The following is a 25,324-nucleotide window of genomic DNA, read 5'->3' on the forward strand; positions in this document are numbered from 1 at the left end:
TAATATCTTCCATTTCAAGGCATGAAAGATCGTACACACCACCTTATGAATTCAAATTGATTTAGAGCTCTTTTCTGTGATCATGTCTTATACAAGTTATGATTATCAAATATAACAATGTTGGGATATTTTGACACATATATGACTTCTTAAACATCATATGATCTAAGTAAAAATTCCTAAAACTTTACGCAATTTAAATTAGATTGTAGGCTGGTTACCTGATTACTTGAACAAATAAAACTTATTTGCTTATGGTTCGTGTTTTGATTGAATTTTATCACATATACTTGCAACAATTTGATTTATCAAAGAAAGGGAAATGACAAGATAGTTTACAAGGGCACAAGAATGTGGCATCAATTGTGTATACCTTAAACAACGAAAATCAGAGGTATGTGACCACGACATATTTCCCTTGATTAAGAAAATCCCATCTAAAATTCCATGTAAAGTCCTATACCATTGTAAAGATAACTATTATTTTGATTTACCTTTACTCGAAGACCCCTTTTTTGATGTTTTCTTAAAAGATTTCTTCTCTGGCTTCAATTTGCTTGAGGGCGATTTCTTGAAAGATTTCCTCTCTGGTTTTAACTTGCTTGTGGTGTATGGTGTTCCACCTCGTTTATTCTGCCTCTTCTCCTTCTTCACATTGTACATGTTCACAGCCTACACCCGAAAAACACCAAATCAGTTCAGAAATAAGTGAAACTTGAAAACAGATGAGGTAAAAACAAGATACAACCAGCAAAGAAACCTCACCTTTTCTACATTGAGTATCTCGTGAGAATTTTTGGAGATCAAATTGTTCAAAATTTTCTCAGTTTGCTGCTTTTCCAAGGCACCCATTCCCGATCCTTCCACGACTGGTAAGAACTGCATGCAAAAATGTAGATCATCGACACTGTCATTAAAATTGAAGTCAGAATATATTAAGCTTCAGGACTTCATGGCAGTAGCACTTACCTTTCTGTATTTCTTTTCATGCTTAGGGGGCTTTTCTCCTGGCAGTTTCTTGTCAAATTTTCCACCACTTGCTGTCGCAGTTGAAGCCAATCCAGCAACATTCTGTAGCTCGTCCTTGCTAACTTTCTTAGGCATTGACTGGGTTCCTGTAATAGGTAAAGCTGTGGCAGCGAGTTGAATGTGGCTGCAAGGCATTAAGAAATTCATATTTAGTGTTGCAATACAATGGCAGCTCATTGGCATCCAAAGTGTATCCCTTTAATGATAGGCTTGTTAAACATAGGGATGATAATCCAATGTGAACAACAAGATACTAGCCATTTAATTTTCAGTTCTTAAACTAACATTTATTTCTTTCATTATTGTTCAACAGTTTGCACGCATCATAGTGCAGGTTGCCCATCTGATAACGTTCTTCTGTCAGCCCCACAATGAAGTCCATTCCATTATTTCCCTTCTCTCCACCATTCACACTTTTAACTTAAAAGTCGAGTCAATCCAAACCCATTCTTGTAAACCATGATTTACTTATCACAACCAGACTTCATTGCCTATGGAACATCAAATGATAAATCCAGACAACTGTCTTTGACTTAGTTAAAGATGACACAAATACTCACACGCCATATCAAACTCCTCTAAAAACACAGTCCGTCTTCCTTTGAGTTGACAAATGTAAGTCATTTAACTAGTATTAATCAGCAGCCATTCTAAGGATCTACAACTTGCATGATTGACTTAGTCAATGAATTCATGTTGGAATTATTCCTCCCATTCATTGACCTCAGAGCTCTATAAACTTATGCTAATTTTATAGATCTTAAAAGCAGATAAATGATAAATCATTAGATATACGAGTGATGCCTTTTCTAACCGACAGGTTGTGGGTTCCGAGTGTCCAAATTCAAACCATGCATCTAATTAATGGAAAAAGAACTTTTCCTAATGTCAATTATGTATTTAAAGAAGGGCGAAGATACAACCTTGGTAAGGCACCAACTTTCGCCACTTGTTTCAAGTTGTGTAACCGATTTTTCTCCTGTTTATCAACTCTGCCTTTCTTCTCTTTCCGTCTCTCAGCAAAGGGATCTTTACCAGGTTCTGGAAAATTGACAAATGTAAATATTCATGATGTGGCCGATTACTACCATTCAGAACTAATCTCCTAAAAAGCATGATAAAATGAGGAGTAATTTCACAAATCATCATCCCACAGAAAGTTTTCAAACATAGATGCTTACTGCCTGCAAATTTAGGATAGTTTTTTAAGCTGAAACTTAGCAAGTTGAATATTAGTGGAGCAGATTGCTCCATCAGTTTCAGCAAAGCATTGTCAAACTTGAAAAGAGCAAGAGAGATACTCATTATAAAAATGTTTTACCATCAGTGGCTTTAGCCTCGATGATTGGTATATCGTTGTCATCATTCACGCGATCGTAGCCGTGGCGACGCTTCCAAGTGGCAGTCTGCTCATCAAAGACTAGTTTTTCTTTATTGCGCTTTTGTATACCTGCATAACGATATTAGAAAGGAATAGGTTAAACCCATCACAATATCAATCAACTCACAGCTCACGCCACAGTGCCATTGGCCAGGGCCAAAAAAACTCATATCCTTTTCTACACTGGTTCAAACTCCGAATAACCTTTCCTTTCAGCAAACAGTTCCCATTTTGTTGGAGGCTTAGGCTTTGGAAACTGAACCACATAAAAAATAACAAAGAGTGAGTTGAACAATTGCTTAAGAAGCATGTTACACCTATAGATCAGAAAACCACAGTGAATATACTATCTGAAGCAATAACTGAACACTGCAATATATAATAGCACTGAAGATATGATTAAACTTTTCCACTAGGATGGGATTTCTACATTTAACGGGAAAATCATTCTAGAAGTCAATGATCTTGCTACTAGTCTCACTACAACTTATCTTGAATATCTTGTGGTAGACAAGAGATCAGGCATAGAATGCAGGAGAAAAGACTGCCACCATTTAACAGATAGGAATTAGGCCTTTGAATTTTCTTAATGCGTGTCCTAAATCTTTCGTCATGCAATAGCTATGCCAAAGGAACACTAAAGTTGGCAAGTGAATGAGCGGTAACTCTTTTAAGTAATGGGAATAAGATAAACAATTCAGCAGAATATATAAAATTTTAAATTTCATGTAAAACCTTAACCGGCTATTTGCTGAATATCGGGAAAGTGGAAACTACTGCAATATACTTAAAACTGGTACTCGGTTTACATACTGAAAGTGAACATATGTTCTATTTCCCTTTCAAGAATGTGAAGATGGCCACATGAGGGACACCAAAGCACAAGTTGACAAACCTTAATAAATTGGAAATCCAAATGAAAATTGATTATTATTCATTAAATTATGCAAAAATGGAACAAGTACTCACTGCCTTAGTGTTTGATTGGAAAAAGAAAAAAAACAGGGTGCAATAAGACTCAACAATCCACACTTCTGCATGAGGGAGAAGATGACATGACAATCCATCCCTTTTCCTAAATCCTAACATTGGTGGACTATGACTTGGAATTAGCGTTAACCAATCCACTTGTATATTGAAACAGGTCAGAAATCAAAAGTCTACTCCTTCAAAAAATTGGCATTGTTGCAACTTCAAGATCACAACCCACCACATCCAAGCAACAAGATCACCAATCATAAGCAGGAGAATTACGCTTACTTAGGTGTCATAAAGTCTAGATAATTTGATCTAGTTTCATTTTTCCCCTCAAATTCCCTTCCTTTTCGTCCTATCTAACAAGTATATTTAATTATATTACTAATATTGTATTCTAATAAAAAACAGCTTACAAAGAGATTACTTTCTTTTCTCTCTACTTTTCTGCCTCCTGTAACAGGTTTCTTGACATCCACTAAAATTTCCGAATACATGGAGAAAAAGAAAGAACTGACAAACAACTCACAGGCTTCTCTCTTGGTAATTTGGTAGTGGGTGCAGGTAACTCTACAATGGGGCCAGCATGGTCTTCGGTTGAAGGCAAATTGAAGAGGGCATCCACAACTGCTTGAACTAACCTCCTGCCCTCTTCAAGGGCCTCCTTCACCACATCCTCTCTGCGCAAGAATAACAGCTATCAGCTAATAGAACACTAGAGACAAATACAGAAAAGCAATTCAACCAAACAGAAGACTGAAACCTGGAAGAGGTAGGGGAGATGAAGTGGTAGTGTGGGTCGAACGCCATAAGGTTTCCTAGGTCGATTTCGCACTGTTTTTCCGCCATATCCCGTACGCTATCAGAAATGATTATAGGGTAGGATGGCAGTGGCGCCAGCAAAAGCGAACGGCGGCGTGAGTGACGACTGCGAGAGTGCTGCAGGAATTGAAGGCCAGAAGCTGGGGTATGAGTGGACTAGGGTTTTAGTTGTGATCGTGAAAACACATCAGGGTATATTTATTTCAGGCTAATTTCATTTTGGCCCAAACATTTTTTAAGATTTGATTATTATTATTGGATCTCAAATCCGAAACCTAGGGTCGATCACAGTGCGGTTTTGCTGATTTTTTTAAAAAAAATCTAACTGAATTGACAAATGCGATCGGTTAATATTTTAAAAAATAATCGTGGTTTTACATGTAGAATTAGTCTTACGGTTTTGAGCGGTTTCAGACGGTTGCGGTCAGTCTACGGTTTTTCCTAATGAAAAATTTTAGAACATGTATTCTAATTTATTTGAAAACAACAACAATATAATTCAAATCATACAAAGATAAAACTAGATAAAACAATAATCAAGATTCAAAACTAAATTAATAATTTAATAACACAACACACTCACAACAAAAATGATTTTTACACTATTTTATCCTCTCTCTTTTTACTTTCAAACTTTAAACAAAATATTGTGGTAAAAGAAATAAAAACTCTAATAAAATACTAATATGAAGAATAATTAAGAAGAATATAAGTTCTTTTAGGAATAATAATTTTGAAGAGATTTGAGGTATAATAAATGACGATTTCTTTAATTGAATATATTATTTACAAATTATTATAATCTTATGTCAAATAATATGGTAAGCGGTTTAGACGGTGCGGTTATTGGCAAAAAAAAAAAAGGCGAACCGCGTATGCTGTGCGTTTATGATTACTATTTTTAATCGCATTTTTTTTATAAAATATTAAGAAAAACAGTGCGGTGTAATTCGGTTTGGGCGGTCCGGGACGGTTAATTAAAAATTTTGATCACCCCTATCTGAAACTTGATATAAGATATAATATCTCAATTGATACCAACACTCAATAACATATATGGAGTTACTTAGCTCGAGTGTTAAGAATGCGAAAGAAACCAATGTCAAAATTATGACAACACCAAAGTTAGTTTGGTTGGCATGATAAAAGGGTGATTGATCAATAATCACTCGTCATCACATGTTTGGTATAAGTATTGGTACTCCAAATTATATTGTAGGCTCTCACATGACCCGTGCATGGCCCGCACTGTACATATTATAAGGTAGATGAACTATCACTTCTTGCCCACGTGATTCTTTATACAACTCAATGACAATAATGTATAATTCATGTTTTACGCTTTAAAATAATAGCAAGTATGAACTAAATTTATACATATGATTTAATAATATTTATGATAAGAATTCAAAATAAATATTAAAATATAAAATTTTATGCAATAAAATATAATTGTATAATTTTAAAATCGTCTTAAACCCTGCTTACGGATTTATTACTCATTATTTAATTTTTAATTATTTTTCAAATTATATTATTCAAAATAATAATAATAATAATAATAGTAAATAATAAGATGTAAAATAATAATAATAATAATAATGAGAAGAGATAAATTAATATCAATAATAAAAAATTAAATAATGATAAAAAATTTGTTAAATTAATAAGAAATTATTGAATAATAAAATTATTGATTAATTATAATTATGATTAATGATGAAACTATAATTAAATTATTGATTAAAATAATATATCATTAATTATAACGAGAATAATAATTTTATAAAAAAAGAATTTTAGAAAATAAAAAAATGAATTTTTACTATTAATATCAGGATTTGTATAATAAAAAAAGTTAATAATAAATAATAAGAAATAATTTTTTAATAAATAATAAGAGTGACGAGTCGGAAGAAGAATAATTAGTAAAATAAAATGAATTAGTAAAAAGTCGGTGAAGAAGAAAGTTAAATTTTATGAGTAATAACGCGTGAAAAAGATCGTGAAAAAGAAAGATCCAAAAAAGCTAATTCACAATAGAAGGCCACATAGAAAACTCGAAATCAAAATAACTCATGGATGTTACATTTATTATCAAACTCACACTTTTTTGTTTTATTTTAAATTTGATATTTAACTTTTAGAGAATAAAAATGTTTCTGGTGAATTCTTATTCTCCAACTTTCTTTTGAGATGATGTTTTGATCCTAGAATTTTATATAGTTTAAAAGTCTAAATATATTTAATATAGATTTTTATATACTATAAAAGTTTAGTGATATCTGATGTAAACTTTTATATAACTTTTAAAAACCAATGTTTTTATTTTTTTCCCACCATTTACTTTTCTTTTATTTGTATTTTTTTAAAACATATATTTTTATTACTAACAATAGTTTAAAATCAAAATTATTAACATCGTTCATTTTATTTTCAAAGTTTCAGTCGCAAAACCTCATAAAATTCAAAATTATTAACATCATTTGTTTTATTTTAATAAAAATTATTACACTACACAACAAAAAAAATTATAATATTTTTATTGGCCTATAAATTAACATATGTATTATTTATTTTCATGTACAAATAATTATATTTTTTATTTTTTTGTTTGACATATCATCAAACAAAATTGATATATTTTTTATACAAAAATTTATTTAAAATGAATGAAATTATTTTAAGTTTTTTATTTATTAATATTGAAAATTATTGTTATGTATTTTTTAAAAAACATTAATTATTTAAATAAACAAGTTGAATTGTCTGAATAATTAAAGTTTAATTGCAATAAATTTAGTACTGACTTATTTATTATTTTTCGTAAAATCATTAAGTAAAAATATTATATTGAGGAAGATAAATATTTGAAATAAATAAAATCTGTTTACGTTCAATTGTTAGTTAAAAAAATTAAAAATCTTAATAATAAATTACAAAATCCACAGTTATATGAAAAAATTTACAAATGTTAATAAAAATTATGTAAAATAAATCTACAAGACTATGTAAAATTTTTTAGAAATCTATTATATTCTAAAAAAGTTATAGAAATCAATCAAATCTACAAAATTCTGATATTTAAAAAAATATCAATAAATCTCTGCAACGAATACACGTTTGCTATGTTCCATCCACAACTAGGCGTTTGTGCAAAACTTAAGAGTTTAGGGAGCAATTTGCTTTTCCTTAAAACTCTGATGCTCCCGAAGGGGCAAGCCAAACACATCGTTCTAATGGTGTTGTAGGAAATGGGGATTAGGGCACTTTTGAGTCCTAATTAGACTCCACCTCTTACCACGTCAACGTATTATTAGTGGCAATTTCATACGCCTCACGATCCATTTTCTCTCCAATTGTTCGAGCGATCGCAGCACAGCAGTTAACCTCTCTCGATTCCTACCTAAAAGGTATTTTTTTTTGTTGCTTTCAATTCAATTTTGGTTGATAGTTCTGTTTAACCCCCTTTACTGATACTTAGGTACTTTGATCTGTAAATTGTACATATATATCCAGTCACACACATAAGATCGTTTATTACATCTGAAAGATGGATGGAAACAAAGATGAGGCCGTGAAGTGCTTGAAAATCGCCAAAAATGCGATGGAATCGGGGGACAGAAGCCGTGCTCTTAGATTTATTGATAAAGCTCGTAGATTGGATCCATCTATTGAAATTGATGGTTTGTTGTCTGATCTCAAAGGATCGCAAACAGAAAAGAATGGCCCTGATGAATTCAGAGAAGAAAACATATCTAATCCCTCTCAAAATGGCCCACGCCGCAGAGTTCAGGCATGTGGGACCCCGCCAACATCTTCCTCATCTAGCACGTCTTCAGCCTACACAGACGAGCAAATCACTGTTGTGAGGGAGATTAAGAGGAAGAAAAATTATTATGAGATTTTGGGGTTAGAGAAGAGTTGTGGTGCCGAGGATGTTCGAAAGGCTTATAGGAAACTGTCGCTGAAAGTCCACCCTGATAAAAACAAGGCCCCAGGTTCGGAGGAGTCGTTTAAGATGGTATCAAAGGCTTTTCAATGTCTGAGCGATGAGGAGAGGCGGAAACAATATGATCTTGTTGGCTCGGAGGAGCCAGTGTACGAGAGGCGAGGTGCTGCAGCAAATGGAATGCAAGGGTTTAATGGGTTTTATGATGCGGATATTGACGCAGAAGAAATTTTTAGGAATTTCTTTTTCGGGGGTAGGAATCCGGCAAACACTGTCAATTTTGGTGGGTTCTCGTTTGGACCTAGGGTGAGGGTGAGGACAGGTGGAATTGATAATCGATCTAATTGGCCGAGGGCTTTGATTCAATTATTGCCAGTCATACTGATTTTGTTGGTGAATTTTATGCCATCATCAGAACCAATTTATTCTCTCTCAAGGTCCTATTCATATGACTATCGGTTTACTACACCCAAGGGTGTGAATTACTATGTGAAGTCCTCAAAGTTTGAGCAACAATATCCACCAACTAGTCAGGAACGCGTTGCAATTGAACAACGTGTTGAGGATGACTATCACGCATACCTTGTACACAAATGCAGAGTTGAGTGGCAGCAACTTCACTGGGGCTACGGTCGGGATACACCAAGCTGTGATGCATTAAAGCATTTTGAGACTCCGGCCCATTGACTTGATTATAAAGGTCTGATTTTCTTATTATGTTTTCTTGTCTGGTGTTGTTAATCGGGTTCTCTTGAATTTTCCATACTTATTGCATCACTTTTTGTTGGAATATCCTGCTAAAGCTTTGAATTTATTGGTGGTGTGTGCAAATCTTGTGTGATAAATTATTTAACACTCCTCATGTTGATCATAGTCGAGGATTGGGTGGAAACATCTGCAAGGTCTTGCTAGGCTTGTACATAATAATTCCAAGTATTAGAGTTGGTCTCTTTTTTTTGCTTTGAGAATAGTATTAGAGAAAAGTTTGTTTGGTTCATCTGATGAGTTGTTTAGAACATCTTATAAAATCTTTAAGAACTTATAAGATATTTGCAAATGTTTGTTTGCAAGTTTTTTTGAAGTTTACAATATTTAAAATAAGATACTAAATTTATATATCTTTTTAGAAAGTGATATAGTATCAAATCATTTTAAGATCGGATGAACATTCTTAGTTTTGATTGATTCAATCAAATGCACGCAAATGCGATTTGAGTAGGAACGATATTTGATACAAACTCAAAACACGATTATAAAAGAAACTGTAATTTAATTAACTAAACTAGAAAAATTACATAAAGATAATTACCAATCCTCGCGAAGAGTATGGTCCCATAGAGCAGAAAATATTCCTCACAGAATAACCTTCCCTCTCCCTAGCAACTGCCAGCAACGTTACTTCCAAACAAAAATTTTAAAAACTAATCCCCCTCTTTTTTATATGTTATTTCTATAACTACCCTATTTGGACCCAGGCCACTACCCCTTAACCCAAACCCGTAACAGTATTTAATGTGCCCTACATGATCTTTATTTTTCATGAATTAGGTTAATGTTTTTGTTTAATCAAAAGTTCACGTAAGGTTAAAGATCTGTTGATAGTTTTCAAGTTTACCATGTGGCTTCCGACATAATTATTAAATAGTTATATGTTCATTGGACTAATGGGTCGGACTCCAGACTATGGTCCCCTGAAAGTCCACTTCAATTAGTTACTTGAAATTATTTACTTGTGAATATCTCATCCCCTCGGGAGTAGACCAAAGTAATTTGTAAAATTGAGATATGGCACTATATTTGTAATTTGGAATTATATTATGTGTGCTAGTTAAATAGCTACATGAGTTATCTGGGAGAGCTCTGCTGATATCTGAAAGTTGTTTGCTCTCGTTAGTGAAGGGTTCAGTTTTTACTTCAGTTATCAGTAATTCAGTACTGTAAATCATTCTCTAGTCCGTCCATTGTAAAACCCTCGTCTTCTTCTGCATCACAGATTGGTAGGTTTCTTTATAATTTGGTGTTCCTTATTGAAGAGTGGAGCTCGCAAAACAGAATATCACGGTGGCAGTGAAAGATTGATACAAGTCTTCTGAGTTCTGACTGTACAATCCTCATCCTAAGCCATCCAGCGTGAGAATTACTTCAGAAAAGCCTCTTGAACAAACACAACTCTAGCAGTAATCTTTGAGTGAACTCCTATAATATTCTTTTTATCTGAACCTTGTAAATCGTTCCTGGGTTGATCCACTCGTATATCGTTTTCCTGTAACTTTCAGGCGAAACTTGCTATCTATGATTTTACACCGAGGAATAAATTCGGCGATTTCATGTGATTTCATTTCTTCATGTCAATTGCAATTCTCTTTAGGTAGGCACTCGCTGAGGGACAGCAGGCGGGCTTTCTTATATTTTCATCAATGCCCGTATGCATTTTGGTACAAATGCATGCGTGCAAGAATGAGTTTTGCCGCCACCGTCCTTGTGATTGGAGTGACAATCTGTTCGGGGACGACTCTCCTCCATTCTGCACCGCTCCACACACTGAAACCACCCTGCTAATTCAATAAAACCTCTTTAATTAATTTATATATGTATATAAATCAATGCACTCCTGATTTCAAAATCTCCTCTCCGTGCTTATTTGATTTACTTCATCTTACCTTATTAAAGTGCTTGAATCTTTCACACTTTTAACTATTATTGAAATTAATCTAATAAAAAAATATTTAATTACTAATATGAATTGAAAAAGGAGTTTGCTTGAATTTTCAGCATTTACTCATTTATTGACTAATTTGAAATTATAAAAATGTCGAACACAATTTTATATTTACTCTAATTCTAAATTACCACTCGGGTTATAATGGTTAAAACATTATTTTATTTTATTTTTTTTGTCGATTTTTGCAAATTTAATTATTGTGAAAAATGTGTTGTATTTTTTGTGTTGTATGTTGTTGCTTATTTATAGATAATTTATTTTGAAATCAGTAGTATTTAATTTTTTAATACTAAATCAAGATTTTATTTTTATAATCTGCTTTTTATTAGAATATATATACGAATATAAAAATGGCTATTATTTCACGCGTACATGCAAAAATATATATATATATATATTCAAAAAATTTAATCATAAAAATAATATTGAAAAATAAATATGTGTCGAGTTGAACTTAACAACAATGATTAAACTTAGATAAAATTGACATTATACTAGTTCATGTATCAATTCGACAATTTATCGATGATTCATGTACCAAAATAATTTTTATTCCTTTTTTTTTAGTGGAAACCAACAGTAAAATTAGTTCAAAGGGTCTTGAGCTACAATTCTACTGAGCCAAATAGAAATATCTAGAGATGTAATCGAGTCGAGCCGAGCCGAGCTCTTGAATGTTTGAGCTTAGTTCGTTTATAATCGAGCCGAGCTCGAGCTTTATTTAACGAATATATGCATGGTTCACGAGCTTATTCAAGCCTTTATCGAGCCTAAACAAGCTTAATAAATATGAATTATACATTTAAATTTTCATTAAATTAATTAAAAAATAAATTATATATTTAAAGAAAAATATATTATTCTTATTAAAATTATGTAAATTTATTATAATAAATAAATTTAGTAGATTTTTCTATATATTTCATAAATAATATGCAAAATCAATAAATCAAATATCAAAACTATTATTTTTTCATCTAAAAGATTACTCATGAACTTATCAACGAACATGTTCACGAGCTAACGAGCTGAATACTGTAAAGCTTGAGTTTGGTTTGTTTATCTTAACGAGCCTCATTAAACGAGCTCAAACGAGCTTTTATCGAATCGAGCTTCGAATAGCTCACAAACGGTTTGGTTCGTTTACATCCCTATAAATATCTCCATTAAGCCATTCTACAAACGAAGAACACCTTATCGTAACGGTCTTGCAGGTCGTATTTTGTGAGACGGATATTTTATTTGGGTCATTCATGAAAAAATATTACTTTTTATGCGAAGAGTATTACTTTTTATTGTGAATATTGGTAGGATTGACCCGTCTCACAGATAAAGATTCGTGAGAGCGTCTCACAAAAGACCTACTCTGATAATTATATGGAATCGTGTAATTTTGAATTTGCCTAAAACATCAACTATATTTTATTTTATTTTATTTCCAACAATTTCAATTTCAAAACTTTATAATTTTATAGTTTTATTTTAAAATTTTAAAAAACTATTTCATTTTTATCTTTTTACAGAACACACATTCGCGAGTTTTTATGTATTTGTGAGTAAACCTACAACTGTGAGAGACATAGAATTTGCAAAGATGGAGGAGATAACTGATGGAGTGAGCAACATCAACGTCGCCGGTGATAATCGGAAGAAGAATCGTATCCAGGTTTCCAACACCAAAAAGCCTCTCTTCTTCTATGTCAATCTAGCCAAGGTATTACTGTATTTCGATCTCCTCGTATCTTTCCTGTTAGAAATAAAGAGAATTTACTGAATATGTGGTTTTTATGCCGTGGATCTGAGATCTGTGGTGTATTCAATGTGTGCAGAGGTACATGCAGCAATACAATGAGGCCGAGCTTTCTGCTCTTGGGATGGGTATTTTTTGGATTTCTTGTCTTTCTTTTTCATTTTTTTTAATTTACCGATATGCTGATTCAATCATGTTATCTGGATTTATTGATGCTAAATACGTGAGCTGTACGTTGTTTTTTCTTCCTTGTAATTGGGATGAACGAATCAAACGTTTTATAAAGGGACTACATGACTAGAAAATTGTTTTAACTGAGAAAGTCTTGGCGCCGACCGAGTGCAAGAATGAAGAGCTTGGGTTGCGAGTATAGCTTTTTTCACAATGAATTCTTCTTCCAAAGGAAAGAAGAATGCTTTCTTTTTAATCCTAGAATACTAGATAATAGACTCCCGGCAGTTCGAAAGACTGTATGAAAGTTTCTCTCTGCTCTAGCTGTTTCTATCTCTCGTGAGTGCATCTGTGGGTTGTTTTGAGATTTTTATCTTTGCTTATGCAAAGGTGGTCTCATTGGTAAAGATGTTTGAAGCTTATTTTCAATACATTTCAAGTTGAATTAATGACTGTAATAATCTTCAAACTTAAGAAATAGTGTCCATTATGGCGATGTTAGTCACAAAAGAAACACAAGTCCTACAGTCTTTAACCTGGCATCGGTTTGAAGATTTATAAATAGTATATTTACTCACCTAGTCACCTTCACCAATTAACTATGCATTCGTGACACAACTTAAGCCCTTGAAATTCTTGACCTTGGTGAATCCAGACCAACTCAAGTTAGTTTGGTGAAAATCAGATCAAGTATACTGTTTTATAAATTCAAGCCATTGTGGAATTATTTTTACTTGACATGACCCACTTCATCCGGTGTTTGAAAACCCTGCCTTAACCAAGCACAAGCAGTTATGTTGGTCGTACCTTTAGTTGGAACTACAGGTGCAATGAGCCGAATGCTTTCAAATTTTATAGTTTAACTTCTGTATTAAATTGTTTGAAGCATGTTTCTGCTCGTTTAAAGTTCGAAGAGTCAATTTTTTTAAGCTCGAGCTCCTGCTGAACTAGTCTTGAAGCTCGAGCTCGGTGCCATATTGTTGAACTTCAATCCAAATAGTTTCGAACTCTACAATTTTACGCTTCAAAATTTTGTTCGAGCAGCTGTAGGACGTTTGAACACCAACCTTTTTATTTTCTGTTGCAATTTGTTTAAAAATAATAACAAACCATTTGCAACAATAAAATCTAAATTTATATATTAAAAGAATAAAATGGTTTCATCTTTGGGTATGTTTTCTTCCCCATAACAAAAGAAAGAAAAACTACATTAGGAAAATAAACTTCACAGCAATGGAGGGTTGATGAACCTTGATGTCTTAGCAGCTTGTTTTCACACCACAAAGTCATCGGCATAATTTATTATATTGCATAATGGATTGCGACATCACATATCAATAAAGCAAAAAATTATTGAGCTAGATACATGAATGTAAAATTCTCTATTTTATGAGTTTTGGTGGATGATATACTTCTTTGCAAGATAATACAATTGAGATACAGATGAGACTGGAGGGAGGGGGCGGTGGATTTGAGAAGGTGAAGTGGACTGTGGAGTGAATATAGTAGTTTTGGTGTGTGTGGTTTTTATGTGTAGTATTTAATAATGAAAGTAGTTAATATTCTTGATGAATAAAATAGTAACGTGTTACAGAATATATAAAATAATGTTTTATGATAAGGCTCGTGAGCCACTTGCTAAACCATCAAACAAAACAAATTGGGCCTGAAAAGATTTAGGCTCGGCTCTAATTTGATCAAATTTTAATAGAACTTATATCGACCCAGCTCCAAAGCTTGCTAGCCAGCTCGATCTGTGTATATCCCTGTGTTGAACAAGTTCCAAGCTAATTTTATGATAAGCCATCAGAACATAGAAAGGTGCTTGATTTGAGTGAAATCGTTGGGTCCTAAATGATTGGACATATGGAAAATGTAAAAACTTGTGCATGCTTCTAAAAATTTAATTTTCCAATGATGGGAGTGAAAAAATGAAACCATTCCTTGCACTTGTAATTCCGGAGGAGCGAAAAATGTGATATTCAAACTGGAGACTTTGGAAGTGTTATTGAGGACACTAATGGCATGGTATTTGACGGTATGGTAGAACTCTTTTAAGAACTTATTATTTGATGGAAAAGATGTTCCTAGATGTCAAAGTCTTGTAGTTGAATCCTAGTTTTCTGATTCAAGTGTAAATGTATATTATTCGTTTCTTATGCGATGATAGTTTATGGGGACCAAGGGAAAAATAGTAAGGTCAAGAGGATCGTGGCAAGGAGATCATTAGCACCCTTTTTTTCCAGCGCTTGTAATGATGTTTTAAATTGAATGATCAACAAGGAGTGGAGAATAGGATTTCTTTCCCATTGTCATATTGCATTTCTTTAATGAGAATGAAGACAATTTGTGTTGTTTATTTAGTTTGCTAGATATAGTTTAACTAATTTCAGACTGAAGATTTATTTGGGAAATGAGTATGGTTTTGTCATCAACTCAAATGTGTATTTAATAAGTGACTGTGCATTAGGACTGGGATGTTTTGTTTGACTCTTGCCAATCAAATATATTTGTATCTTCCTCGAGGAAGATAACCGTAGAACTCTATATTCTTGGAAATTGTTGTACCTAAATTAGCTAAACGGTGAGATTGATGGAATAAAACATGCTTATAAAGGAGGGTGGTTCATTCAAATTAGATAGGTATTTTTTCTCTCCTGTTTACCATGTGTCTAGTTTCAAGATGTCTAAAGTTGTGAATAGTGAAGAAGTATCCTTAATTTTATGAGTCAAAGTCAGAAATGTCTTGTTGATTGGAAAGAAGTTCGAATCCACAAGGATGGAAGAGTTGCAAAACAGGAATTTTGGAGGCTCCCGACTAGGTTTGCAAATGGCCATGGGTATTTTATTGGAGGAGAATGCAATATGGCATAGAAATACTGGTAGGTCATGAGGGGTTGGTATAAGGAGATGGAGTCCGACATCTAGTTGTCTGCGGAAAGCAATCTGGGCCTTACAGGGCATATCACGGAATCATCCAACATGGAATTAAAATATGGAGTAGTTTTCTTTCTTTTTGGTTTGTTTGCATATTTCACATCCGCTTAATTGTAATTTGTTTTCTTATTCTAAAAAAATGTAGTTTATAATCAAAAAAATAATATGGAGAAGATTAAAGTATTGGAAGATATTAGGAGGTTTTTTTTTTCTTTGGTAAACTTCTTTCAGTTAATGTCTCACTTAATAACCCTTTTTTTGAACTTTTAACATGCGAGGAGATTTAAGAACCTTTCTACATCTTAAAATCTTCATTCTTTGAAATGAATTTCTCTGGGCAAGGAGCACTATATAGAGTCCTAGTTGTATCCGATTTTGAATTAGATAATTTATTCAACTAGCTCACTTAGCGGTTCAAGCTTGACTTTGGGGTTTATGAGCCTCAAAAAATTTAGAAGCTCAACTCTTTTACATCTCTACTCGTTGCTGCAATTCTAGTTAACTAGTTCAAAAGCCAACCCTCTTTGGCTTGCATTTTTGTGCAATATTTCTCTTTCATTTTTTTTGTTTCTTTTCCTACTTTCAAATATTATTAGGGAATAAATATTATGAGTTAAAGAACTGTTTTGCGAGCTCAGTTGAATATGGGTGCTATTATTTCCAACTGAGAACTTCCTCAATATTCACCAGAATTAGTAGCTGATCGAGATGGCTGTTTACATGCATGTACTTGTTTGCTGATTGAACTCTTGGTTAACCAAAGTTAAAAGATGATTAGTTACACAATGAACACCTTTGATAGGGTACACATTTCAGAATGATTTTCCATTACCCTTGTGTACCTTCTGTTCCCTACCTGTTTTCTGATTGGTTAAAGATGCAAGTATGCAGTTTATCATCTCTGACTCCTTCAAAGTGATGAAGCAATGGAGCAAAAATGCTAACTAGGATGAAGCAAAAATGTTACCAGGAATTAAGTTGTTTATTTGAAGATTCTGAATAATTCCTATCTTTGTTGCTAATTTATTTTGCTAACTGGAGCACCTGTTATCTAATTTCGACTTTATAACTCATGAAGCTTAACTTGAAAAATCGCCTTTTCTCTATGATATGCTGTTTTGTACTGCACTATAATCGAGTGTTTTTTTTCCAATACAATGAACCTTATCTAGTTCATTACTCGTAATGGTCTGTTGTCTTCGATCTTTGCAGCTATTTCTACTGTTGTGAGCATTGCAGAAATCCTCAAGAATAATGGACTTGCAGTTGAGAAGAGTAGGGCTATACCCTTTCATATTTGTTTTTTTGTTTACAACCATTAGTTCCCAAATACGTGTAAACTGGAAATGAGTACCGATCGGCTACTGGCTGCCTGTTGTCCATATTAACAAGGATGTAATGCTCTGCAGAGATCATGACCTCCACTGTTGAAATCGGAGATGAATCTAGAGGGCGAACAGTCTCCAAAGCCAAAGTAAGTTGTACAATCTGGTTGATGCTCATGGCATAAAAGTACGAGGCTTTTTTTAAATCACAGTTGCTGATTTTTCTCTCTTTTTTGGCCGGAAACACCCGATTTTTTGTTTCTGCTTTTCATGTTATATTTTGGCCTGTTGCCCACCACTGAAGTTCCACATAAGAAATTGAAGCATCAGATTGTTACTGACAAACTGTGTTATATATGTCCTTGACCATGTTTCTGTTTGTTAATTAGATTGAGATAGTGCTGGGGAAGACGGATAAGTTTGACGAATTGATGGCTGCAGCTGCTGCAGATGACAGAGTGGGAGGCGTTGAAGATCAAAGTTAGAATATGGGTATTTTTATTTACTTGTTTGTTATGTCAGTGCTTTCTTGTCAAGGTCACATGAAATTTGATGCAAGTTATAGTAACAGAAATCAATCTAGGATTCTTGGTGGTAAAACAAAATTTTCATCTTCTATTCATTATTCAGTTTTGCTTGAATTATTCAGTCTGATTTTCTACACCTTGTTTCGTAAAAGGTGATAGAAGATTCACAGTGAATACTTGCATTCAACTTTGTTCTTTTCGATTTCGCTCAACGATTTCTTGTATTACATATAATCGCCAACTAAAATCCTATCAAAGCTTCGAGCATTTCTTTCTAAGCAAACATCGATAAAGTCCCAAATAGTCTCCGTAACCTAGTTTTGAAAATATTTATTGCAGAAGTTGGCACAAGTCTATAGAAGTTGAAGTATTTTGAAACTTTTGTATTTCATCCAAATTCAATATCAAATTACTCAAGTTGAAATTACTTATGCACGGTGAAGTCTGGTGCAAGTTTACGAACATCGCCAAAGTTGAATGACTTCGACTATATTTGAATATGTAGCAGTCACCTCTTTCAACCGATCTACAGGATAACGGGTGGTGGTCTAGATCAGGAATATTTTTCATTCGACGCTCTTCACAAAATAACTCGACAGCGTGTTACAAGCTTCATTAGATTCTTGTAAAATTTCTGGTGCCACAAGTTTATGACGAGACGCTGCTTCACATAGTTTTCTTCTTCAAGCCTCTATTGAACATATCGGTACTACTTCATGAATGAGGATCCACTTTTTTATTTTGTAAAAAATATAATAATATTTTATTACATATATGTTTAGATTTTAAACTTCAATAAATAAATTTTTGTTATTTATATATATATATATATATATATATATATATTTAAGATCTTTTATAACTGAAAATATATTTTTTATACTCCAAGACTTGTATAGAGAGAGAGCGCGCGCATAGTGGCAGCTGGCTGATCTATTTTATCTTATGGCATTGATTGACGTTTCTATATATTTAATCTTGGCTGCACACACCCTGAATTAATTGTTTTTTGTTTTTCTTAATATCGTATATAGGTAAATTAACTAATCATAAATATCCATGCGACTGACTGTGTTCACAACAAAAATGGGATGAAACTTAAAAACTGAATTTTTCAAGAAACTGAAATTTTCAAGAAATTAGAGTATCGAACCCATTTGGAGGAGTATATATCAGACAATCTTGAATCTTCTGCCACGCATGTTGGCCTCCTCCATCACGTGCATAAATTAGTCAAAAAAAAAAAAAGAAAAAAGACCCACCATTGATTATGTAAAACAATTTTTTGATTCATGCACTACAAAAAATTTGTCATTCAACAACACACATACGACAATGATTTTTCGCTAAAACCGTTGTCTTTTATTTTTTACGACGTTTTTTTTAGAAAACCGTTGTCGTATAGCATTTCTTAAAGCAAAAGACAACGGTTTTCTGAAACCGTTGTCTTTTTGGGGGGTTAAAGAAAAAAACCGTTGTCTTTGAGCGTTTTTTAGGGTAAACGACAACGGTTCTATAAACTGTTGTCTATTAACGTGTTTTTTTGGGCAATCGACAACGGTTTTAGAAAATTTTTGTCGATTAGCGTGTTTTTTCGATAAACAAAACGGTTCTATTAAACTGTTATATTTCGCGACGGTTTTAGCAAAATCGTCGCGAAATTTAGCGACGTCGCAATTTTTAAATTAGCTTACGAGTTTATTCAAAAACCGTCACTAAAATTAAGCTAAACCGTCGCATATTTTAAATTCGCGAAGATTTATTCAAAACCGTCGCTAAAAAGTTTTAAATTAGCGACGGATTAACGACATATTAATATCAAACCGTCGCTAATAGCGACAGTGTATGACTAACCTCGACGGTTTATAAAATTACCGTCGTTATTAATTAAAAAGCGTAGCAACATGTCTATAAATACCCACGTTTTCACTGCATTTTCCTCCACACCACTTAAAATTTTTCTCTTACACGATTTTAGTTTCGATTTAGGGTAAAGTTTTTGGCTTCAATTTATTGTAAATTTTTAAGTGTTAGTTAAGATCATGAATGTTGTTAGCGTAGTCGGATTGTAAGTTTTTTTTAGATTTATTAAATTATTAAAAGTTATTTTTTTTATTTTACTGAAAAAATTAGCGACGGAAATCATGACTAACCACCGCTAAACGTAGCGACGGACTCTATGGAAAGCGACGGTTCATTAAACCGTCGCAAATTAGCGACAGTTTATCAAATCGTCACAAATTAGCGACAGTTTGTCATGATCATCGTCGCTAATTTTTGACGCATAATCGTTGTCTTTGAGTGCATCCTTTAACCATAGGATCTTTAACAATGGTTTTACAAGACCTACGACAACGGTTTTTCACCATTGTCTTTAGCCTTTTTTTGTAGTGATGAATCATGGGAGTCTGGGACTCGAAAATTTCATTGTCAAATGATCCAAACATCACGTTGCTGATCACGTGCACGAACTTAAAAATGATCTTTCGATCGACTAAATTCTTTATATTACCTGTTATAGTGGTTCAAAAGTATGTATACCAAAGTTATAGCTAATTCACATAGTCAAGTTTGAATCATTTAAATCGTACAGCAGCCAAAACAGTACTTAAAATAACGACAGTCATTTGCACAAACTCGACTGTTTGCCATCCTAGAGCCTTGCCGGTTTATAAATTCGGTCCCTACATCAACACTAAATTGGATGTATATATGGACGCAGAAGCCAACTTGGTCTTTCCAACCCGATAACACCTGTTTTTATGTTTAGAGTTTAGACATGAAGAACAAAAAGTGATAACAGGATACCTGCTGTGGGGACCCGGACGTTAATTCATTTCTTAATCATCTTTGGGAATAATTGAATCAATTAAGATAAACAGGGTCTAATTTTTTTTTTTTAAAAATACAAGTGCGGAAAAGTAATGTAATCAATCTGATATACATATCAAAAGTAAAGTACATGTCTTGTACTCAATACATTAAAATCAAACTAGGGTTCAACTACTATATATCAAGTGCTGAAGCCTATCTACTTCTGATCCGGATCTCCACGCTAACTTGTCCTCTCTCATCCTCTTCTTGACCCTGATCATATCCCATCTGTTGTCATGCACACATACAAACACGACAACAGCCGGATAACTCCGGTGAGAATATAATCTCAGTATAAACAATGTAAACATGCAATCATATAAATACATATATAAAAGCATATAACAGTTATCAATAACATGTATCTAATCCGAAAACATGAATGATGTAAAACTGTAAATAAACTCGTGACTCGTCATCTCAGACTCGACTCATCTCTAATCTAGGGATCTCGGTTCCTGGACATTGTCTCATATATCGAATCTCAGCGATATGAATAAATCAACTCCTAAGCAAACATCGATATAAACCAAACATCCAGTGTCCTGGCATATCCGCCACAGACTTGGCATATCCTGCCAATGACTAGGCATCTCCGCCCCTGACTCAATATACGCTTTGCTATAAATCAATAGAATAAGCATCTCAATCTCAGACATTGCAACATATCGAGGCAATGACAATTAAGTATGTGATTTTGGGAAACTCAAGTTAAATCAAACTTGAGTTGTGCAATCTCGGATCAACATTGATTTATACCTTTCTTCTTGTTGATCTGACGAAGTCGATGTCTCGAATTCGAAGTCTGTCAATACTCAATCTGGCAATGACAATATCGAGGAGTACAATATCAATATACCACTCAAATCAATACTGGATATAATCAGAACTCAATCTAATTCTGTTTCAACGGCATAACTGCACAATCTCAATATACCCAGCAATACAAATCAACAGATATCAATTCCCACAACTCATAATCAATAACAATACAAATCTGATATCAAATCCCAATCAAATCCATTTTGAAAATCATAACAATTTCATACGGTATCTGTTTCTCAATCCGGTTTCGATTATACGATGTTTACTATGTCAAGAACACCATATATATATATATATATATCTATATATCATGCATGGTGGAGAAACGTGGCTTCATCTTCCAAATGCACGTCTCGCGCATATGCGCGACCTCTTCGGCGCATATGCACGAGACACTAGGTCTCGGCGCGTATCTTCACGGCAACCTCGCGCATATGCGCGACATGCGCGAGTATGGCAGGAAGAAAGTATATTACTATATGACAGGTTCAAGAATCACACTTCGGATACAATATCAACAAATATAGGGATAGACAAACACAGCAACAACACCGCCGTAACGGCCATTCGACAAAAGAAATCATGTAGACTTAACAAACGAGCCGATGATCCACCAAAATCGGGGAACAATAACGGTTCGGACTAGCGAAACATAACCAGACACGTTGCCGATTTTTACTGCCAGTATATTTTCTCGTGAGAAAGAACAAAGTCCATCCATCTGATGCATTCAATAAAGAATCAACTTTAAAGAAAGCTCGACCAAGATAGGTAAGATAAAGGAACCATTGATCCACATATCTTAAATATAAATCTAAAAGCATATACAATATTCACAAGTGGGATATTTTTAATAATTGTAAATAATGACTGGAAGAAATTTGGAAAGCTCCTAAAAGGCAGCTTAACATAAACATAACTAGTATCTTGATGCGTGAAGGGAACAAGATAGAACACAGAAAGTATACTATTGTACGACATGAAATATAATCCTCCAAGTTTGTATGGAAAATATTTTATTGTTTATAAGTAAATTGTGTCATCAGAAATAAACTTAAGATAACGAAGCTCAATTCATTCTTTGGTCACAAACACATTATAATGGCAATAGGAGCAACCTCAAATTCCCAGTAACATGAAGTGACAAAAGTTAATAGGTATAAAAAAAGTAATAAATTAGCAGAACATATGGAAGAAAGAAACTCCTAAAACTACGCAGCCAAAGTAGAACCTAATAGGTCATTCATGTAGCCATCCTCAATTCATCTCCAGGACCATGACTCTGATGTTCAATTTGGTATTCAATTTCAAGCAAATCCAACATATCACACAAAGGAATTAAGTATGAGACTCGTTCCTTTTGGGATCACCATCATTGTTCTGGACTTCCTTTTCCTCCAACAACCTCCCCGCTTCCTCATCAGCCTGTTGCGCCATCTTCTGTGCTTCCTTAGCTTTCATAGCTTGCAACTTCGAGTGATTGTAATAGCCTACAGCCAAGAAAGCCAATGCATAACCAAACAAGTTAATAGGGGTCACGGTATCCTTGATCACAGACCAAGAAAAGGCAATCAGGAGCCAGTCCTTCACCACGCCAGCCACGTTCATGGTCAAAGCTGAGGTCTTCCCGACAAGCAAAAACACCGCAAGATTCAGCGCAAACGCACAGAAAGAATTAGTCCCAAAAATCACATAGTCAAAGTGGAAGCTTGAATTCTCCTTCAACAAAGGAAACTCAACAAATGCCCAAGGGACTGACAAGAAAACCAAGCAACATGGTGCCACATAATAAAGAGAAGTAATCGGATTGAGAGTGATCCCCTTAGAATTAAGCAGGATCTGAATCATGACAAGCCTGGTGGCCTCAAAAGCCACAGCACCCAATTGAAGAGCAACCCCCCAAGAATCAAACTTTGCCTCGCCATACGCAGCAATCGCGACCCCAATCGAGATCGAAAGCATGTTGGCCATCGTCTCCGATTTGAAAGCATCTTTCTTGAGCAGAACACCGATGGAATACACGGCCACTGGCATCAACGCCTTGAGCATTTGAATAAATGACACGGAGAGATAAATATAGGCCGAATTCGAGAGCCAGAGGGAGAGAGAGTACAAAAGGCCAATTGGGACCACAGATCTCAGATAAAGATCCCAAGACATGGTGACTGGATCCACAGCCTTGAAGACTCGGACGAGCAGATAGGCGAGAGAAGAACAAAAAGCCATGTGAATCATGGTAAGAGAGATTGGGTAAGGCCAATTATACATCTTCCGATCGAGAATGTACTTGTTGTAGACGATGACCGTGAAGGAGAGGAAGATCCAAATGGCCACATAAGTGTAGGAAAGCACGATCTTCTTCACGACGCTTTCGCTCAAAGCACCGCCTTTCCCCATTCTTGATCGCTTCTCTTCTGTTACTCTGCTGCATACAGTCTTCTTATACGAGGAAACATATACTACTAATAAATAGAGTTCTAATAGTACTAAATACAGTCTTTTAAGTGGCATTAATATACATATTAATTTTATTATAAAATATTTTTTTTTATAAAGTACTATTATATTTAAATAAATTTTTCATATCAATACAACAAGTAGGTCTCTTGTGAGACGATTTCACGAATTTTTATCAGTGAGACAGGTCAACCCTACCGATATTCACAATAAAAAATAATACTCTTGGCATATAAAGTAATAATTTTTCGTGAATGACCCAAATAAGATATCCGTCTCACAAAATATGACCCATGAGACCGTCTCACAAAATTTTTTGCCTAAAACTTAAGGTTGAGTTTTCATTTTATTTATTTATTTATAAAAATAAGAAAAAAGATTATCCGGTATGTTTGACTCTTTGAAATTTTAATCCTGTGTGTCTTCAAAATTTCATTTTTTGCTATTTATATATTTTGACAATTTTAGTTTTTTCCCCCTCATGACTAGGGGTATAATTATGATACTCGAGCTCGACTCGAAAAAAATTAAAATACTCAAACTCAAGCTCGATTCAATTCGAATGTTAATTTTCAAGCTTGAGATCGACTTGATAATATATATATATATATATATATTTATATACATATTTATATTTACTAGATAAATGCACGTGCGTTGCACGTTGAGAAATAAAGATAATTTGTCTATGATAATTTTATTTAAATGTGTTTAAATTATTTTTGAAATAAGAATAACTTTTAATAGATAAATAATTAATTATTTAGTTACAAATGAAATCATCACATTTTCTTGTCTTTGATTTGAAGACCTCTTGAAATCTTTTTGTGTCCATCGGTTTTTATCTTCTTATCTATTTTTTTTGTACTCGGCAATTAGTTCTTCATCTCGAATCTCTATTTCATCTTCGTCTTCATGGATCTTCATGTTTTTGTTGATATTTATTTCATTTGATTTTTCTACCTTTGGTGGTACACAGCTTTGTTTAGTTGGCTTGATAATCTTTCGAGATCTCCGTATCTTGATATTGACATTTGTTGTTGGATAATTAACATGTATCTCAATAGCTTCTGCCACAATTTTTAACACTTCATCACGTTTTTCCAATGAATTATCTAACTTGAACAAGAATGTGTGGAGCTTGGAGCTTGGTTGATTTAGCGAATCATTATATGGGTTATTTGGTAAATTCTGTATTGAAAATTTTTATTGTTAGATGCAATATTTATGTAGATATAAAATCATTTGTTTGTTTTATCTTATACCTGGTCATGAATTTGAATAAAATCTTCAATAGAACATCCAACAAAAGACGCTGCAACTTTTCCAAATAATGTTATTATTGTCATCTCATTCTCATCTTCAATTGTGATTGTTATTCTATACTTGTAACATAAAGAAGTAAAGTAATGATCACCTTTTTTTTAGTGTGATCTAAAACTTGGGTGGGTATTGGTAATTAGTTTTACATAAAAACGATTTGATTTCATTTATATTCTACTTTTTCTATCCATTTGATGTATATAAGAATAATTATTACACATAAAATTAATTTAAACTCATTTTGATTCTTTTGA

General features: G+C 33.6%; 4 protein-coding genes across 5 annotated transcripts; 2 read left to right on the plus strand and 2 right to left on the minus strand.

Moving 5' to 3' along the window:
• Positions 1 to 285: 285 nt before the first annotated feature.
• Positions 286 to 4,375, minus strand: LOC142529503 (ribosome biogenesis regulatory protein homolog). Its single transcript, XM_075635056.1, has 8 exons — positions 4,149 to 4,375; positions 3,915 to 4,065; positions 2,615 to 2,666; positions 2,351 to 2,479; positions 1,953 to 2,070; positions 970 to 1,153; positions 766 to 879; positions 286 to 672 (listed from the first exon to the last, which is right to left on the minus strand). Exons 1-8 carry the CDS (start codon positions 4,232 to 4,234, stop codon positions 481 to 483), a joined length of 1,026 nt encoding a protein of 341 aa, XP_075491171.1. The 5' UTR covers positions 4,235 to 4,375; the 3' UTR covers positions 286 to 480.
• Positions 4,376 to 7,366: 2,991 nt separating this feature from the next.
• LOC142529032 (chaperone protein dnaJ 49-like) lies at positions 7,367 to 10,492 on the plus strand. Of its 2 annotated transcripts, none has more exons than XM_075634392.1 (3): positions 7,367 to 7,620; positions 7,692 to 8,859; positions 10,153 to 10,492. In XM_075634392.1, the coding sequence occupies exon 2, from the start codon at positions 7,761 to 7,763 to the stop codon at positions 8,844 to 8,846; it is 1,086 nt and encodes a 361-aa protein (XP_075490507.1). In that variant the 5' UTR covers positions 7,367 to 7,620; positions 7,692 to 7,760; the 3' UTR covers positions 8,847 to 8,859; positions 10,153 to 10,492. The 2 variants fall into 2 exon arrangements, with proteins under 2 accessions (XP_075490507.1, XP_075490506.1); XM_075634391.1 differs by having other exon boundaries at positions 7,368 to 7,620; positions 7,727 to 8,859.
• Positions 10,493 to 12,407: 1,915 nt separating this feature from the next.
• LOC142529505 (uncharacterized protein At2g34160-like) lies at positions 12,408 to 17,705 on the plus strand. The gene is made up of 5 exons (XM_075635059.1): positions 12,408 to 12,595; positions 12,711 to 12,759; positions 16,952 to 17,014; positions 17,149 to 17,213; positions 17,454 to 17,705. Exons 1-5 carry the CDS (start codon positions 12,476 to 12,478, stop codon positions 17,547 to 17,549), a joined length of 393 nt encoding a protein of 130 aa, XP_075491174.1. The 5' UTR covers positions 12,408 to 12,475; the 3' UTR covers positions 17,550 to 17,705.
• A 4,662-nt stretch (positions 17,706 to 22,367) lies between these two features.
• Positions 22,368 to 23,757, minus strand: LOC142529974 (putative sugar phosphate/phosphate translocator At2g25520). Its single transcript, XM_075635707.1, has one exon. The coding sequence runs from the start codon at positions 23,685 to 23,687 to the stop codon at positions 22,629 to 22,631; it is 1,059 nt and encodes a 352-aa protein (XP_075491822.1). The 5' UTR covers positions 23,688 to 23,757; the 3' UTR covers positions 22,368 to 22,628.
• Between the last annotated feature and the right edge of the window lie 1,567 nt (positions 23,758 to 25,324).

Source organism: Primulina tabacum, chromosome 16, assembly GCF_025594145.1.
Source record: "Primulina tabacum isolate GXHZ01 chromosome 16, ASM2559414v2, whole genome shotgun sequence".
Classification (NCBI taxonomy): domain Eukaryota; kingdom Viridiplantae; phylum Streptophyta; class Magnoliopsida; order Lamiales; family Gesneriaceae; genus Primulina; species Primulina tabacum.

What these genes read in the sequence shown, in the direction of transcription:
- LOC142529503 (XM_075635056.1), bottom strand. Translation starts at nt 4,234, where the DNA reads ATGGCGGAAAAACAGTGCGAAATCGACCTAGGAAACCTTATGGCGTTC. An exon ending in ATCTCCCCTACCTCTTCCAG is followed by an intron (nt 4,066 to 4,148) that starts GTTTCAGTCTTC and finishes ATTCTTGCGCAG; the next exon opens with AGAGGATGTGGTGAAGGAGG. An exon ending in ACTGTTTGCTGAAAGGAAAG is followed by an intron (nt 2,480 to 2,614) that starts GTTATTCGGAGT and finishes ATCGTTATGCAG; the next exon opens with GTATACAAAAGCGCAATAAA.
- LOC142529032 (XM_075634392.1), top strand. Translation starts at nt 7,761, where the DNA reads ATGGATGGAAACAAAGATGAGGCCGTGAAGTGCTTGAAAATCGCCAAA.
- LOC142529505 (XM_075635059.1), top strand. Translation starts at nt 12,476, where the DNA reads ATGGAGGAGATAACTGATGGAGTGAGCAACATCAACGTCGCCGGTGAT. An exon ending in GCTTTCTGCTCTTGGGATGG is followed by an intron (nt 12,760 to 16,951) that starts GTATTTTTTGGA and finishes CGATCTTTGCAG; the next exon opens with CTATTTCTACTGTTGTGAGC. An exon ending in TGGACTTGCAGTTGAGAAGA is followed by an intron (nt 17,015 to 17,148) that starts GTAGGGCTATAC and finishes AATGCTCTGCAG; the next exon opens with AGATCATGACCTCCACTGTT.
- LOC142529974 (XM_075635707.1), bottom strand. Translation starts at nt 23,687, where the DNA reads ATGGGGAAAGGCGGTGCTTTGAGCGAAAGCGTCGTGAAGAAGATCGTG.